Genomic DNA, 18297 nt, shown 5'->3' with positions numbered 1-18297 from the left:
ATCAGTATCCTCGGTAACTCTTCTTCGCGGCTATCGTGTTGGTCTCTTACTTAGCTATATTTAGATTTACTGTACAAAAAATTATATGCATGCTACAATGATTTGTAAAAGCTGATAAGTAAAACTGCTCTACAAAACAAGTGAAGATTATTAACACAAATTATGATTTTGATGATCCTCGTGGATGAATTAGATTGAAATGTAGAAAAATGTTACACCTACTATGTTGTTCCAATTTCTAAATCAAATGCTAACCGGCTAAGAGGAGGTGGACTGTTGGTCTATACATACACGTACTTATTCAATATAGCATCCAATTAGATTGTTGACATCCGGTTGAATAGAATCACCGTTGCATCTTGCCTATAAATAAAAATGTGGGTTTGGCGTGCTCAGATTCGGAAATACTGTGTTGCATGTGTTTGGAAAAAAAAATACGGAGCGATCGATCGCCCCCTTAGGACTTTCGCTTCTCTTCTGCCTATATATGTTAGGTCAATGGCGGTTTATATAGGAATTTTCCTACACGTAACAAGTAGTATTACGCAGAACTTTCCCTTGTTTCCGACTTCTCGAAATTCCTGTAGAAAAATTCCCTCTTACACTGAGGTTTCCGAGTTACTACCAGCGAAGAATCAGTGCAAGAGACCTGTACTGGTGTAATGGTGCGATGAAGCTGTGAACAGTGAACCCTTTTTTTTTTTCTTTTCAAAGGAACTCGATCAATTATTGCCCTGTCCCTGTCTGTGTTGTGTGTGTCCCTCTCTTGTGATCAGGTTGCATCTAGACCGTCCATATTTTCTTCTTGGTACAGTAAAAAAAAAAAAACATGCTGCTATAGCTGTCTGCTAGCGTCTGTCCCTTGCCGTAATCTCGATCTCTGCTTTCACTGCAGGCTGCAGCTAGCTACCTCGGCGACCCGCCATCATGTCGATTGCTCTACGCGACCGCCGGCCGTCGCGCTCGCGCCGCGGGCGCTAATTAAGGTTCGTTGGCTTATGGAAAATTGAGTGCGATTCTCCTGTGTGTTTCTTGTTCCACATATTTCATGATATATATAAAAGGCTTGATTGATTTTTTTTCGCTAGGGCACTTTGATTTTGGGGATATTGGAACCCTGTAGGTTCTCGATCGATCGGCCGTCGTTGGAAATTAAAGCCAAACTTAGTTTGATCAGCAGAGCTGGAGCGTGGATGGAGGTGGTGACTGGGGCGATGGGCGCCTTGCTGTCCAAGCTGGGCAACCTGCTCAAGGAGGAGTATAAGCTTCACAGGAACCTCAGGGAGGAGATCACCTTCTTGAAATCCGAGCTGGAGAGCATGGAGGCTGCACTCCTCAAGGTTTCTGAGGCGCCGATCGACCAACCGCCTGACCGCCAAGTCAAGATCTGGGCTAGGGACGTCAGGGATCTGTCGTATGACATCGAGGACAGCGTCGACGAGTTCATGGTGTGTATCGACAGCCGTACGCCGAACAACTCGTGTAGCTTCGGGGGCTTTGTTTACAGAAGCATGGATTTGCTGAACAGAGCCAAGTTTCGCCACAAGATCGGCACGGACATCAAAGGGATCAAGAGCCGCATCAAGGAGGTGAATGATCGGCATGATAGGTACAAGGTTGATGGCGTTTTGACCAAGCCTATAGGACCAACCGTTGATAGCCTTGTATAAAAGGGTAAACGAGTTTGTTGGCATCGATGAGAAGAGCGATGAGCTTGTAAGAATGCTAATGGGGACAGGCGAGTCATCGATAAGAAAAAGAAAAAGGGATGTGAGTGAAGAGTCGAAGCAGAAATTGAAGATAGTTTCGATTGTCGGAGTTGGAGGATTAGGAAAGACGACTCTGGCTAATGTTGTGTATGAGAGGCTTAAAACACAATTCTATTGCTTTGCCTTTGTTCCCGTCTCTCTTACTCCTAACATGGAGAAGATATTCAAGAATATGCTCCATCAGTTTGATAAGAAAAAGTATCGGAACATCAATGAGGTAACATGGGATGAAGCACAACTCATCGCAGAACTGAGAGAATTCCTTAGAAACAAAAGGTGCGTATAAGTGGTTCATATATGTGTATGCATAATCATTATGATCTGTTACTAAATTGTAGTGGCTGGTATCCTCAAATTATAATTCATGATGAGACTCGCCTTAATATATGTATATATGTCTATGATATATTGACTTATACCTACGTATCTGTTGTAGGATATTACTTTGTAGTCATGAGAGCAAAGATCAAATAAGTATGCTTAAGAACAAAGTATGTGTATGCAAGCTAGATAATTACACAAGCAATGACCGTAGTAAAATGAGCAAGTGGATTTGGGTTTTACCATGAGCTAAACGTAGCTTGTATGGTGCCGGATAGAAGCTAAAATGATATTGACTAGGGTCCTTTTGATTAGAAGGATTTATAAAGAAGTTTCATTGGATTCAAATCATTTTCTATTTGGCCATTTGATATAAAGGATTAGAGTTTCTGAAATCCTATGGAATATCTTACTATTACGTATAGATTTAGAGGAAACTTAGCAAGAGCTTCAACCTTGAAAAATTTTCTCTGAGTCTCTCTCTCATTCAATTTCTGTGTTTTCCTATGGTCTAATCAAACGGTCAATTCTGTATTTTTTTATTACGTAATCTTCTATTTTACACTCGTAGATAGTCTAGTAGTAACTTTGTACTTTGTTGAGTAAGTATTATATCAGCTATATGAGTAGTCTTGCCAAGGAAAACCGAGTTGGATCAGCTCAAGCAACAGTGTACGTCATTGAAGCGGAGGGAAGTAAATTTTGTTTTGATTGGTAGCAGGAATTCTGAGAAGACGGTAGTCAAATTTGTTTGGACTTTTAGTACCAACATGCATATACGTCGCCAAGAGCATGCCAAGATATTTTATTAGTCAGCTAAAGTGTTTCAATACAAATATACTAAACAAGAGAAATAAAGTAAAAATTATAAAATAAAATGAAGAGAAAATTTACTCTATGTACATCAGTTCAGTGATTTGCCATTGATTGTATAATATATCATTGAGTTTATCTGTTGTTTCTATAATATACTATTGGGTTGGATAATTTTAAAATTAATACCCAAAATACCCTTATAGACATACAGTGTTGATGGATTTATCCTATTAAAAGTTAAAAAAATGGTTTTTTCTTTTTAGCTTCCTTATATGGCATAGAAGTTTGTATATATATTAAACACTAGGATTACCAGTCTTTTATAAAACATAATTTGTCTATTATATGCTACATATAGTATTTTTATTGTTGTTTTTAATGTAAACAATCTTCCTTATGCTACACAAAATATTTTTGTGTTATTTTATTTTGTGTATATGATTCCTCTCTCATATGCTGCAAGGAATAACTTTATAAAAAAACACATGAATGTTTCGTTTGAAACATAGTATACACAAACTTATATATTGTGTGAGGGGATACACAATAATAATAATAATAAATTTATGAAATTTCTAATAGGATAAATCAATTAATTGTCAATCTTGTAAAGGGCATTTTGGGCATTTTCAAAAATAACCGGTCCAATAGCGTTGGATCTCTCATTCTGGATCGAGCATAACCATCCATGTGTCATATAGTGTTGCAATTCCACGTAAACTGCTATAGTTCTGAAAATAGTTTCTTTTCAGGCATTACGAGTACATGATTTCCAAGTTTTCTGGGAATTATTTTAAAATTTCTCGCTGTAGTGCGTGGGGTATTCACTAGTTTTGCATATAGCATGCATTTTTAAATATGCTTTAGTTGCACAAAGCAAGGGACTTTTCTAAATCAGTATCATGTGCTCTTGATTAGTATTCTTCTGACTTAAGTTTTTTTTCTGAACATGTGAGTTTGATTTATGAATGTTGAACACATATAGTGAGTGCTTTAGTAATGTCAACGATGTATCAATTAAAATTTTGAAAAATATTATTGTACCAAGTGTACCATAGTTGCCAGGGGCGGATCCAGAACCAGATTGAAGGGGGACTCATCTCCTTCTTCCTTCTTCACCCCCCCTACTCTTCATTTTCTTCCTCTTCTTCCCCTTTCATCTCTCCTTCTATTAATGGTGATCCAGCGGGGTAGCGAGAACTCAGGTCCCCCCAGCACCCCCGTTGGATCCGCCCCTTATAGTTGCCATAGAAATTTAATTACCACAGTCACCTAGAGAGGTGCGTTAGTGCTGTACTTTCTCAGTTTCATGTTCTTGTATCCATCCATCCTTATGTCTACCTTGCTACTCTCTCCGGTTTTTAATAAATGATACCGTTGACTTGTGGATATAGGGTTGACTATTTGTCTTACTAAAAAAGAACCATTCGTTTTATTGTGACTTGGTTTATAATCAAAGCTACTTATTGTGACTTACATTTTTCATATCTGCACGAATTTTTAGACTAAGATGAATGGTCAAACATGCATCTACAATTAAACACATCTATTAAAAACCGAAGGTAGTATGAATTATTTTGGTGCCCTCAGATTTTCTTTTATAAATACCATTTCACTTAATTAGCTATATCATACTGAAAGGAAAAAAAATCAAGTAATTGGTCTTCTCATATTTCCTTATAGGTACTTAATTGTCATTGATGATATATGGGATATATCTGCCTGGGAAAAGATCAAGTGTTCTTTTGTTGATAGTGAAAATGGAAGTGGAATAATCACAACAACTCGCAATGTTGATGTTGCAAAAGAAGTTGGTGGTGTTTATCAACTAAAACCTCTTTGTCATGTTGACTCAAGGAAATTGTTTAATCTGAGAATATTTGGTGCTGAAGACAAATGTCCTCCTCAGTTGGCTGAATTGTCAGAGAGAATTTTGAAGAAATGTAGCGGAGTACCCTTGGCTATCATTACCATAGCGAGTATGTTGGCCAGTAAAATAGAGAATGAAAACGCACATGAAGATGATTTCAAGCAGTTATCTATTTCGAACTTGTCGCATGTCAGGTCACTAATTTTTTTCAAAGGCTTCAATTCATTTCCTGCCTACTCAAGCTTCCCACTATTACGTGTATTGAACTTAAGTGGCTGCAAGAAAGTGGATAACAATCACTGCAAGGATATTTGCTTGTACTTGTTTCACCTAAGGTATTTGAACCTGTCCAGGACATCTGTTACAGAGATCCCGAGAGAGATCGAGAATCTACAATCTTTACAGGTACTGTGCATAAATGGCATCGAAATAGAAGATTTGCCATCCACCTTTGTTCGACTAGGACAAATTTTGTACCTCAATGTCTACTTGAAAACCCGAATACCAGATGGATTTGGGAGTCTAAAGTATCTGCAAGAACTTAAAGGAAGAATCCTCATCGGATCTCTAACCAATGTGCACGATCTTGGCAAGCTGACCGAGCTCAGGCGATTGCATATTGAGTTCCAAGGATGGGAAACGAGCTGGAAGGAACCTTTGCACCGATGTTTATCTAATCTGGTCAGCCTTGAGGACCTCACAATAGCTGGTTGCTTTGGCAGCCTAGATTCTGCATGTGATGATTCATCTCCTAGACCTCAACAGCTTTGTTCCATTGGCATGTGGAATAGCACCATCCATGCAGTGCCAAACTGGATGGTCTCCCTATCCACCCTCTCCAATCTAACTATCAAATTAGACACACTGAAAGAGAGGGACCTGCAAATACTTGGGAGCATACCATCTCTTAGTCGTCTCTATCTAGGAGTGGAGAAACCCACAGTGGACAGGGATGAGAGGCTGATAATCAGCTACCGATTCAAGTGCCTATCACTTTTCGAGTACTGGAGTGACACCATGGAGATCGAGTTTGCACAAGGAGCCATGCAGAATCTTCGAACACTTAAATTATTCATCGATGTGCACAAGACACATGATCATGTGGATTTTGGCCTGGAGAACCTCTCTGCCCTTGAGCATGCCTATTTATATCTTAACAACTGCCCTGAGGAAATGCACGAGGTTGTCGAGGCTGGAATTAGAAGACAGATCCATATGAATCCCAACAGCCCCACACTTGACTTGAGCATGTAGGAACTGTAAAATCATGGTGATGATTATGTTGTGATGAACAATTGGCCAAGATATGTGTTGGTTTTAATTTGTTTGATTTTATAATAATCCATGTATATTACATATACTATGTTTTCACTGAAATGAGCAGGTCCGACCCTGAGGGGGGTCGAGCTGTGCCATCGCACTAGGCCCTCGAAGTCAAGGGGCCCAACCCCATATATGTATGCTATGGATATAGGAGCCCATAGGCCATAGGAACTTAGATTTAGGAAGCACAGGAGAGGAAGATATACAACTTGTTTGCTAAGAATGTTTTTTTTATGCATTACATTTGTTAGAAACATCATTATATTATCAGAGTTGTATTAAAGGGCCCATCTTTCTAGCTTCGCTCCGGACCACTAAATTGACAGGACCGGGCCTGGAAATGAGTTAACTTGGGAGAAACTTGTCTTTGGAATATGGTTTGGTCGGTGTTCATGTGCAAGCTTTGCTTGAGGTTGGAGGAGCATGGTGTCGTGGTTCGTGATGGGTTGGGACTAAACTCAAGGGGAGTTGGGGTCCAGACAGACAAGGATGTCATGCAAGACACTCCAGCTAAAAATCGGTGCACATGAAGTTGATGTTTCCATATAGCACACATGGAGGTTTGCGTAATTGAAAAATGGGGTCTAATATGGAAGGAGTCCAAATTCGAAAAAAAAAATCGAACAAATAATTGCAATGTGAGGGAATCTAGTCCAAGTAGTATTAGAAGTCCTAGTTCAAATCAAATCTGGAAAGATTGAAAATGAATTGGAATGTGAGAATCCTAGTCAAGTACTACCTCCGTCCCCAAAAGAATGACTTCCTACCATTGAGAACGAAATCAGATTCAGATATTTTTTTTCTTGGAAACAGAAACAAATACAGTAAAGCAAGTATCAAGCATAAACCAAAATCGGTTGGAAACAATCCGTGGTATTTTCCCATATTTCCATTTTTACACAACAGAAATCAATAATCATAGAAATAAGAAATTATGAATCCTCCTTGGTTGTGAAAGGGCATGTAGCCTAGTGGTTATAGTGACCTAAGTAGCACCCCAAGGTCCTGAGTTTAAATCTCCATAGGAACGAATTTCAGATTGGGTTATTTGAGGGCTAAGTTCCCTATTAGATGGGCTAAGTTCCCGATTAAAAAAATGCAGTATATACTTGGTTGGATGTAGAGGCCGGTATATATCCCTCGCGTACAACGACACTGTGAGCTAGCATAGGATGGATGTAAAATGCAGTATATACTCGGTTGGATGTAGAGGCCGGTATATATCCGAAAGATTCGATTAGGCGGTCACCGCATCTCAATCTGTCGAGCACGTATGTCTCGCGTACAACGACACTGTGAGCTAGCGTAGGATGGATGTGGTTTCGTCCATGATCCACGGGTAGGCGTGAACAATGTAGGCACTTATCGATCTCCGCGTACGCGCAGTGTGCACGGCTTCAAGCACGTCTCACGAACTAGCAGCCATCACGCACGCGTAAACCGTGTTGTAGGCGGTACACTCTATGTGTTTACATCCGTAATCCCGACGTAGGCGTAATTGGGGGTGCGTGAGCCACTCATGGCCTACGCAAAGGGTACCCGAGCTGCCTCATGCCCGGTCGGCCATCCGTAATGTGTTCTAAGCTTGGAGCCATCGGTAGTCAAGCCGTGCACGGTGTATGGGCAACGTTGGGAACTTGGGATCATAAACTGAGAATGCAAAGAGTTTTCTCGGGTTCGCACACAACCTACTGCGCAGCCTTCAGTAAAAATGTTCTAACTTCTCATTGGGAAATGATATTGAGATGGGGTTTGTTGCATTGGAAAGTAGACTTGTCCTTCTTTCCAACCATATATGCCATGCAACCCATCTCATGATTGGATGGGTCGCACAAGCCTTGGAAGTTGACTTTTGCGGCGTAAATTATCATCTTGTTGGCGTAGTCAGCTGCTGGTAGTGTATGGGTTGATTCCCTGCTTGGCGTAACCCTTATCGTCCTTGACATAATCCATTTTTTTTGGTGTAGTGATGATGTCTTCGGGTGTAAGCATTTAGCAATACAAAGGGTAGAGCATTTTGGTAATATAAAATTCTCACAAATATTTGGGTTAACTTGAGCAAAGAGTCAGTTCACCATCAACTTGTTTTCGTCATCTTCAATTTCGTTATGTGATGTATGATGTAATTCATCCCTTGTTTATGTCATGGGTAGCAAGGATGTCCTTATCACAAGGTCCAATTTTTAAATGCTCCAAGGAGGATGAATAATAGTTGTGGTAGATCCTATGAGAGTAACCACATGATGATTTATGCAATTACCTTTGAGAGATACAAACGTAATCTTACTAACCGATTTCAGGGTACCATCCCTGGCACTTGATTGGTCCACGTGGCATCCTGAAAATCAAGCGTACATCCTCTAAAAATTTGCCACGTGGTAGAGAGGATGGAGCATGAGCACAGCAGAAACATTTCCTAAAGGCCGTATGAACTTTCCAGATCACTCCACACATGGAGAAGGCAAAGAGCTGCCCCTTCAGTATTCACATAATTAAGGCTACTATTTAATACTTCATCTATTAATTTTTATTGTCATATTTGCTTTAGACAGCAATATCAAGAAGAGTGCCAAACTTTATTAAGGCCGTGTTCAAATGGTGATATTGGAAACTAATCTCTAGCGCATGCAAAACTAAGCAACTCATTAGCATATGATTAATTAAATATTAGCTACTCACTCCATTCCAAAATATAAGTATTTTTTAGAATAGTGACAAGTCAACCATTTTTAACTTTGACTATTAATAGAAAAAAATAAAACAAAACCAACCATGTAAAATTTATGTTATTAGATTTATCATTAAATAAATTATCATAATATGCAACTCTTTTTATTTAAAACATCTTACTTTTATAGATATTGTTGGTCAAAGTAGAATCTCGAAGACTGTGTTGAAGTCCAAAAATGTTTATATTTTGGGACGGATGGAGTATTTTTCTTCTCCTACCTGATTGGTCCACATGGACTTACAAAATGTTGACACGTGGAGCAAAAAGAAGATGCAGCCTGCAGCTAGCCTGCTAGCTACGCTCTGCTTTCATGTTTACAATCCTCAAGCTCGTAGAAGTATAGTCAATAAATTAAATTAGGAACACCTAGATACTTCGGATGATCTCAAAAATATTAACCCTAGAATAAACATTACATAGCGAAAAACGATATACAACACAAAATTTAGGAAAAACTAGGAGAAATACCATAAATTGAAAAATAAATAATGACATGTTATAGTGAAAAAATAGTTGTCAAAAGAAACAATAGGGCCAAGACTTTCTTTTGAGAAAAATCAACAACTCAAGTCTAGAGCCTAGATGCTTTTGAACTAAGGTTGCAAGCGGTTACCCGCGAAACCCACTAATAAACTAAACTAACCCGCAAACTCGTTTATTTTGACCTATAAGTGGGTTCGCGGGTGACCCACTTGCACCCCTATTTTGGGCGGGTCTTTGAAACTGGAGCTCAAAAAATAAATAGAGAAAACAATGGAAAATTAAAATGTAAAAAAAACAGATCTCTAAAATTGAAGCTTCAAAAAAAAACAAAAAAGATAACACAACTGAAAATCAAAATATGTAAAATAGGGAGCTAAAAAATAGAGAAACAAACCAAAATCCAAAATGTAAAATTTAACAGCGGAGCCTCCTCTACAATGTACCTTTTTAAAAAATTCAAAATGTAAAAGAAAAAGATTGACTATGATATCAGTTGCACTGTATCGCTCTGACGATTTCAGATGCTAGACATGGTCAATTGACTATGATAATAATTGAAAATCCAACAGCTCGCAAACAAAATTTTCCAATTTATGAAAGCTACACGTAATTTCTTACTGAACATGCATTTTTAAATAACAAGAAGGTAACATAATAAGGCATATATTACTATTGTACTTCCACTCTCAACCTTTGATAATTAAATTAATTATGTAAAGACTCGCAAAATTATTCTGATCATGTCACAGGCTATAAATTTTGAAGCACGCCAACTGGCGTGCTGATGATTTTCTAGTTACCTATTAATCTAGATATAAAATATCTAACTATAGTTACAAAATTTGAAAAATATTTAGGGGCTAAATGGAATACAGATGTAAGAACTTGAGCATAATTATGAAAACGTAAAGGTTTTAGTAGTAAAATAGTATAGCTCAGATGGGCTATTTTCATGTTCTTCTGTTGGGCCATCCGCTATGAATTGCAATGAGGCTTTTCAGTCTTTAAAAAAAAACGATGTTTACAAACCCAGTGGTTTGTGGAGCTGGCCCACAACAGAACATTTTTATTTAGTCCGGATCTGTTGTTGCTATGTACTTGCAATAAGTTTTTGCGTAACTGTCGACGAGTGATACTCGCGGACCGGATGAATAGAGTATTAGGGTATGTTGGAACAGGGGTCTACGTAGTACGACATCAAAACAGACAAAAGACAAGGATTATATAAGTTCAGGCCCCTTAGCATGTAATAGCCCTAATCCAGTTTATATGAGATTGATGATGATGAGAACAGATTACAAAGAGAGTAACCGAAACAAGCGATACCGACGAGATCGTAGTCGAGGGATTCGACGAGATCTCCTAGCGAGTTGGCTCCGTGAACTCCGGCTTCGTAAACTTTGGTGGGTGTGTTGGCGATTAGATGCGATGCCCTTTGCCTCTCCCTAGAGGTCCCTTTTATACCGTGGAATACCTTGACCCCCAAGTAAAACTTGGAGATATGTAAACCGACACGATATACTAAAGATTTTACCCTTTCCGAGTAGGACTTCGGCAATTCCTTAACTCATAGAGATATTTTCCATAATCTGAGGCAAATTTCTAACGATGTATACGGGAACCAACCGTATACGTGAAGGTATACCTTATCAGTATATCTCATAAGTCGTAGGATAGAGGGTATGCCTTATCCGTAACCCTGACAGTAACCAATTAGGAACTTATGTAAAAGAATAACCATTCACTTAGTCTGGATTTTCTACAACGGATAATCTAAACTCTAGTATATTGAAGTGTATACAGAAAACTACATATATAACTTGTGTTCTACAAACGCTAAATAAAGCAGCGGCCTGGTAAGAATTAATAAATTCCTGCCATGGCAGGTCCTTCGCCATTAGCGTAAACTATAACTATATTAACGTAAACTATGTGCAAGTAAACAAAATTGTCAATCTTCTCTAGCGATGGTTGGTGTTTTTCGCAGTGACCATATCGTCCGGCAGGATATGAGTAAACCGGCAATGGTCCTGGTTGGAGTGGTTTGTGTAAACCGTTGTGATGCAACCCTGTTAAAATGACGTTGATGTCCTTCTATCGAGTTTATGTGCAATGCATAAAGCCTTAATATGGTGGGAGGTGATACAGCCTCCCAGACGTCGGATGTGGACACGTGGCGACATCTGCTTACCTGACCGCATTTCAGAATGAACAAAATTTTTTATGCACTACAGAGATGCAATTGCAGCTGCCGTGTAACTTTTGTACTACTAATAGCACATTTATGTTGTGGAAAAGTGGGATCCATGTGTGGTGGCAACGTGGCATTCATCTAGGTGGTTTTCTTAGGAGCTAAGGATCAACGGACGGCTGATATTTGGCCTGAGTTAGGGTTCCGCCCTAAAGGGTATTTGTGATATTATCTTTGGGGATTTCAGACATCATGGGCTATAAATAGAGGGGTGGATGCTAGGGTGAGGGTGTCCCTTGTGCCTTTTTGTGAGAGATTTGTGAAAATTTGCCTTTAGGGCTTTTGGAGAGTTTAAATTCAAACGCATGTGAAGATATATGTTTGTTTGCCGTTGAGTGTTTTCTTTCAACACTTCTATAATTAATATTTTCTAAAGTTGTGGAATTTAATTTCAGTTCTTGCATCCTCTCTCCTTTCGCAATTTAAATCCTGTAATTTAGTATTTTTGTCTTGCCATGAAGAGAGAGGCAATCTCATTTGCTTTCGGACACGTAGAGAGGTTGAAATCCTTGAAAGATTTTGCTGAGTTCTTCTCAATTCCTTCTAGATTTGGCTAAGGCAATAGCTACGGTCTAAAGAGGGTATTGATGAAATATTTTTATGAGTATTTTAGGAAAGATTTTTAAGACCCTATATAGTGCAAGTGGATGAATACCGCAATATATATGTTGTAATTAATTTCTCATTGGACTCTGAAGAACATAAGGTTTTAAAAATATAGTTTTGTCCAACAAAATAATCATGCATGCCCTATTATAACTATCTGGTTGTTTAACTGAATTTAAAACCTAATATTTGGATGATATGTGACATTTTATATTTTATATTTTATACTCTTAAATTGAATTTAAACCCAATATATGAGTTGTATATATATCACATGTATATTATTATTGTTTGTAATATTAAATTACGCCTTTTGATATGCTAATTGCTCCAAACTACATATTGGTGCTTTTACACCAATTATGAATTGGTGAAGACTCTTGAGAGAACATGGTGAAATCCCTAGTATTACCTAGATTCCGCCTGTAAACTGCGAGATGAATTTATTAAGCCTAATTAATCCGTCATTAGCAAATGTTTACTGTAGCATCACATTGTCAAATCATGGCGTAATTAGGCTCAAAAGATTCGTCTCGCGATTTACATGCAAACTGTGCAATTGGTTTTTTTTCGTCCACATTTAATGCTCCATGCATGTGTCCAAACATTTGATGTGACGGAAAAGTTTGAAGTTTGAAGAAAAATTTTTGAATCTAAACACGCCTTAGTTCAGTAGTAGAATATAGTAACTATGTTGAGAACAATGTCTTCTAGCCTAAAAGGTATGAAGTTGTAACTTAGTTTAGTAGTAGAATATAGTAACTACTCCATCCGTTTTAGGTTATAAGACTTCCTAGCGTTGCTCACATTCATATAGATGTTAATGAATCTAGGCACATATATATGTTTAGATTCATTAACATATATATGAATGTGGACAATGCTAGAAAGTCTTATAATATAAAACAGAGAAAGTATATTATATGAGAACAATGTCTTTCGGCCTGAAAGGTAGGAAATCACTGTAACTTGTGATGAGATGTTATGTTAAATCTGAGACTAGATAAGCTATGTTTTGATATAGTCCCTTTGCTACTACATAGTTTGTTGGACTAGTGCTTGATCTGAACTTCTAAATATCCCTTTGCTACTACATGGTCTGTTGGACTAGTGCTTGATCTGAACTTTTGAATATCCATTGTCAACAGGACATAGCTTATTCCCAAGGCTGGAGATGACGGATCAAGTCAATCTCTGTCATACTCCCTCCGTCCCAAAAAAACAAATATAGAACTAGATGTGACATATTCTCAACGAATCTGGACAGAGCTATGTCCCGATTCGTTTTACTAGGATATGTCATATCCAGTACTAGCTTGGTTTTTATGGGACGGAGGGAGTAGATTACAATGAGGACATCCACACAGTCTGCCATATCCATTGTCAGCAGGACATAGCATATTCCCAAGGCTGGAGACGACGGATCAAATATATTTTATCAAGTCAATCTCTGTCATATTCCCTCCGTCCAAAAAAAAAAGGCAAACCCTAGGTTTACGTGTCCAACTTTGACTGTCCGTCTTATATGAAATTTTTTTATAATTCGTATTTTCATTGTTGTTAGATAATAAAACATGATTAATATTTTATGCATAACTTGTCTTTTTAATTTTTTTCAAAAATTTTTCAAATAAGACGGACGGTCAAATGTTGGGCACAGAAACCAGTGTTTGTCTTTTTTTTTTTGGACGGAGGGAGTAGATCACAACGAGGACATCCACACAGTCACACTCGACCGCAAAAATATGAATTGGCGTAATCACATGTTGTATAATGAAAATCGTTTCTACTGTCATGTGCGTGCATGACATGGTGCTTGAGGCGTTGTAGTCATTACTTGCTAACAAAATCAGGTAGTCATCAGCTAAGTTATACGGTTATCAATATTAGTTTCTTGCCTGCCCTGCACATTGAAACAAACAAGAAGCCGTGGACAAATTAGAACCAATGGATTATGATCTGACATTTTATCACGCAGATTATATGGGAATGTTAGATAATTACAGTCTATAGCTAGCTTTGCATTTACAGATAAAAGCACGTCTAGTAAAAGAAGAAAACTATCGAGCTATGTATGACGTTTTCATGATCTATATTTCCCATATTCGTGTGTCCTTAAGCTTAGAAGACATCTGGGGAGGGTCGAGAGAGTCGTTCATCTTCCAGTAGCTCATATGGATCAATGTATGGTGGAGGCGATACTGGTGTCTTGCTTGCATCGTGTACAAAACTTGGTCCAAAATACTGTAATTGGAAAGTGAGATCAGCCGTATTTTCAATTTGCTCATATGTAAAAAACTCAGAAGACACGAACTCTTTTGCTCAACATGTAACAGGTAGAACATATGATTTTGTTGAAGAACAATTAATAGGAACTGTAATTATTATTACTTCCTCCGTTTCACAATATAAGTCATTTTAGTATTTTCCACATTCATATTGATGTTAATGAATCTACATCAATATGAATGTGGAAAATACAAAAATGACTTACATTGTGAAACGGAGGGAGTATTTTTGCTTTATTTAGCTTCTCATATAGATTCAAGGGCAATATGCTAAACAAAATATCAATATAACAAGATCATAAGCAACTCTGATTTTCAAACGCTATAATATAGGAAAAAGTACGAATTACACCCCTGAACTATCGAGGTCGACCGAATTACACCCCCGAACTCAAAAACCGGACATTCTACACCCCCAACTATTAAAACCGGACAAATAACCCCCTGGCTCAATCCGGAGCGGTTTTAATCCTACATGGCCGCACACGTGGCACTGGCCCCCACATGTCAGCCTCCACCTCATCCTCCCTCTCTTAAAAAAATTAGTGGGACCCACTGTCAGATCCCACCCCTCTCTATCTCTCTCTACTCAATGTCTCCCCCTCTCTCTCTCTCTTCTCCCTCCCTTCACCATCTCACTAGCACGGCAGCTGAGACGAAGGCGGAGGGGGCGACCGGCGGCGGAGGCGGAGCTCCTCGGGCGGCGGGCGGCTGAGGCGGAGCTCCTCGAGCGGCGGGTGGCAAAGCGGGCAGCCGGGGCGGAGCTCCCCGGGCGGCAAGTGGCGGAGGCGGAGGCAGAGCAGGCGGCCGGCGGCGGGAATCGGTCAGTGGCGAGCGCGGATGGGAGTGCGCTCCAGGCGGTGGCGGGAGCGGCTCGGAGGGGGCGTGGCGGAGAGGAAGCTTCGGATGGTGGGCCGGCGGTTGGCGTGCACGGCGTTGCGCGGGGAGGTGGAGGGGATGGGGGAGAGGCGGGCACCGGCGGCCATGGTGGATAGGCGCGGATAAGGGGAACCGACCGCCGCCGCGGGCGAGGTCCGTGAGGAGGCAGTCGCGCGACAGCCTCAGCCTCCGCCTCCGTCGCCGCCCGCTCAGTCCGTCTTCGCCTCGGCCACCGCGAGCTCTGCCTCAGCCGACCGCCGCCTGGGCGAGCTCCGCTTCCGTGCGACCAGGGCATTCCCGATGCTCCCCACCATCATCGTCGCCGCGGGAATCTCTCGGAGGAGCATCGTCGTCGTCCCCTTGCTCGCCCCAGCGGCAAAGAGCTTGCGCTCGTGCTCCGCCTTGACCACCGCCGCCGCGGCCTCACGCTATCATCCTCAAGATGCTGCCGGCCGGCGCTCGCCTCCCCTCGCCGACGCTTCCGCCGGCACTCGCCTCTCCGCCATGGCGTGCCGGCATGCGCGGCGCTGCCCGCTGCTGACGACGAAGAGAGAGAAAGAGAGATGAAGAGAGAGTGGTATGACATGTGGGTCCCACCATTTAAAAAAAATAAAATGCTGACTGGACTGCCACGTAGACCAAAACCACCGTGGATTAGGTCGAGGGGGGTAATTCGTCCGGTTTTAATAGTTGGGGGTGTAGAATGTCCGGTTTTTGAGTTCGGGAGTGTAATTCGGTCGACCTCAATAGTTTGGGGGTGTAATTCGTACTTTTTCCTATAATATATGCATGTAATGTCACAATATGCTCCATGAAGTGGTACACGGGTAAAATAAGAGCAAGACACATGCTAGCTATTCATTTTGATTGAGAGGAGTGCATTATGCATTCCAAATAAAGCATCCTGAACACAAATTAATATAAATATTAAATTGTCAATTGGCTCCTCTAAACATTTCTTTTGGAGGGACCTCTCTAATTTTCTACTTCTTCCGTTTCATATTATAAGACTTTCTAACATTACCCATATTCATATAGATGTTAATGAATCTAGACATAACATCTATATGAATGTGGACAATGCTAGAAAGTTTTATAATATAGATGTTAATATGAAAGATATGTATGTATGTTTTGATATATATTATTTTTTGCTATGCATGTGAAATAGGAGCAAAGCACTTTCTGTCCTGCAAGAGCACGGGAAATAAATTAGAGAACTTACCACATAAAGAACAGCAAACAGAGAAACTGTAACAAGAATCAAAGGGGCAAATCCAAGAAAAAATGTACTGCCAAGTGACAATAGCAACTTTGCCCGTGGAACAAGACCCTGAAAAGAAATAAATTACTATGTTAAAGGCAACAGCTTGTTGATTATCTCATTCTCATATGTCACTGCGAATGGTTAAATAGCCCGGCGGCCAGCAGCCGTAAATCATGAGTGTTTACTATACAAATGTAAGTACGATTATTTGGAACACAAAATAAATCAATGCTACCAGTGAATCACCTATTACTTTTCAATTTAGGTATATCACCTGCATCACGCGACATTTAAATGTTTGACAAAATATTCATGCCAAAGAACAATTGAACAAAGACCAATTTCGATTGAGCCACAATTTATGTTCATAGCCTAGAGCCAAAGAAATATCATCCAGAAATTTAATGACCAGTATATCTCTCCCTTCCTGTTCCATTTTGACACTTGTGCTTGTCAACCTGATACGAAACCAGAATCATTTAGAGCTTTCCTCAATTACCATCTTCCTTGGTCAAATTATCCAAGCAACTATGACCAAAAGAGTCAAGCAAGATTCATCCTCAACTAGTTTCATTTCTTTTCTCCTCAGTGCTCCAAATACAGAAAAGAAAGCACTGTGCAATTTCCAGTCACGGAGTACTACCAAATTACCAGTCCACAGCTAGGACAACACTTCACCAACGATTTTCACTTGGGAGTAAACAAAATTAGAATGCATTTTCTGATCGCCAAATCAAGTATGGAATCCAGCAAGTTAATCGGTGTGTGTGTGTGAGAGAGAGAGAGAGAGAGAGATTGGGCGCGAACCTCGAGGCCCTCACTGTTGAGAGCCATGGACTTCGCCCGCTGCCCATCCGCCCCGGCGGCCGCCCGCTCGAACTCCGCCGCCGCCACCCGCTTCCTCCCGCCCTCCTCCGCCCCCACCTCCTTCTCCCCGGCGCCCGCCGCCGCCGCCCCCGACGCCATCCCCCTCCGCGTCAGCTCCTTCGCGAACAGCGACTCCGGCGCCTCCTCCCCCTCCCCCTCCCCCTCCCCTTCCCCACCCTCTCTCCCCACAGCGCGGCACCTCACCCGCATCCGCACCACACGCCCCCGCGTGCGCGTCCTTACGCTGCACCCCGACGACGCCGACGACGACGCGGCCGCCGGGATCGCCGGGAGCGCGAGGCGGATCACGGCCATGGTCGCCATTGGTGGTGGTGGAGGAGGAGGAGGTGGTGGGCTTCGTGGAGCTTCGAGATCGGAGGAGGTGGAGTGGACTTGATGATGGCCGGCGAGGCGGGGATCCGGCCGTCGGATCCGCGCGGAGATTCGTGCGGGGGAGGGATGGAGGGTGGGGATGTGGTGGAGGACTCGTGCGGCTGGGGAGAGCGGAGGAAGGAAGGAAGGAAGCGGGCGGGAGGGTGGACACGTGTATGGCTGTGGTTGGGCAGGGAGGGGGCGAGCGGGGCCCACCTGTAGAGTGTGCCGTTCGGCCACTCGAATGTGCAATGAATTAGGGAGTTTGGCATGGATTTATCGGTGTTTTTCACGGCACTCTAACGTGAGTGCTTGGATCTTTGCTGCTAGATCCACGGATTTTGGATACGTTGGGTTAAAATGCGACATATCTGACATTTTTCAGTCCAAGGATTTCTTTGAAACGCATAGATTATTTTATGGTTTTTTATGACTTTCAGTTCGTCTAAATTTC

General features: G+C 41.0%; 1 protein-coding gene and 1 pseudogene across 1 annotated transcript; one reads left to right on the top strand and one right to left on the bottom strand.

Annotated features, from left to right (window-relative positions):
* The first annotated feature begins 867 nt into the window (after window positions 1-867).
* LOC9268286 (disease resistance protein RGA5-like) lies at window positions 868-6337 on the top strand (annotated as a pseudogene).
* Window positions 6338-14108: 7771 nt separating this feature from the next.
* LOC9272501 (uncharacterized) lies at window positions 14109-17840 on the bottom strand. The gene is made up of 3 exons (XM_015759866.3): window positions 17412-17840; window positions 16563-16670; window positions 14109-14414 (listed from the first exon to the last, which is right to left on the bottom strand). Exons 1-3 carry the CDS (start codon window positions 17793-17795, stop codon window positions 14292-14294), a joined length of 615 nt encoding a protein of 204 aa, XP_015615352.1. The 5' UTR covers window positions 17796-17840; the 3' UTR covers window positions 14109-14291.
* Between the last annotated feature and the right edge of the window lie 457 nt (window positions 17841-18297).

This window comes from Oryza sativa, chromosome 11 (genome assembly GCF_034140825.1).
Source record: "Oryza sativa Japonica Group chromosome 11, ASM3414082v1".
NCBI classification, from domain to species: domain Eukaryota; kingdom Viridiplantae; phylum Streptophyta; class Magnoliopsida; order Poales; family Poaceae; genus Oryza; species Oryza sativa.
The sequence above is the reverse complement of the archived record's forward strand: the minus strand, read 5'-3'. Positions and strand labels throughout refer to the sequence as shown.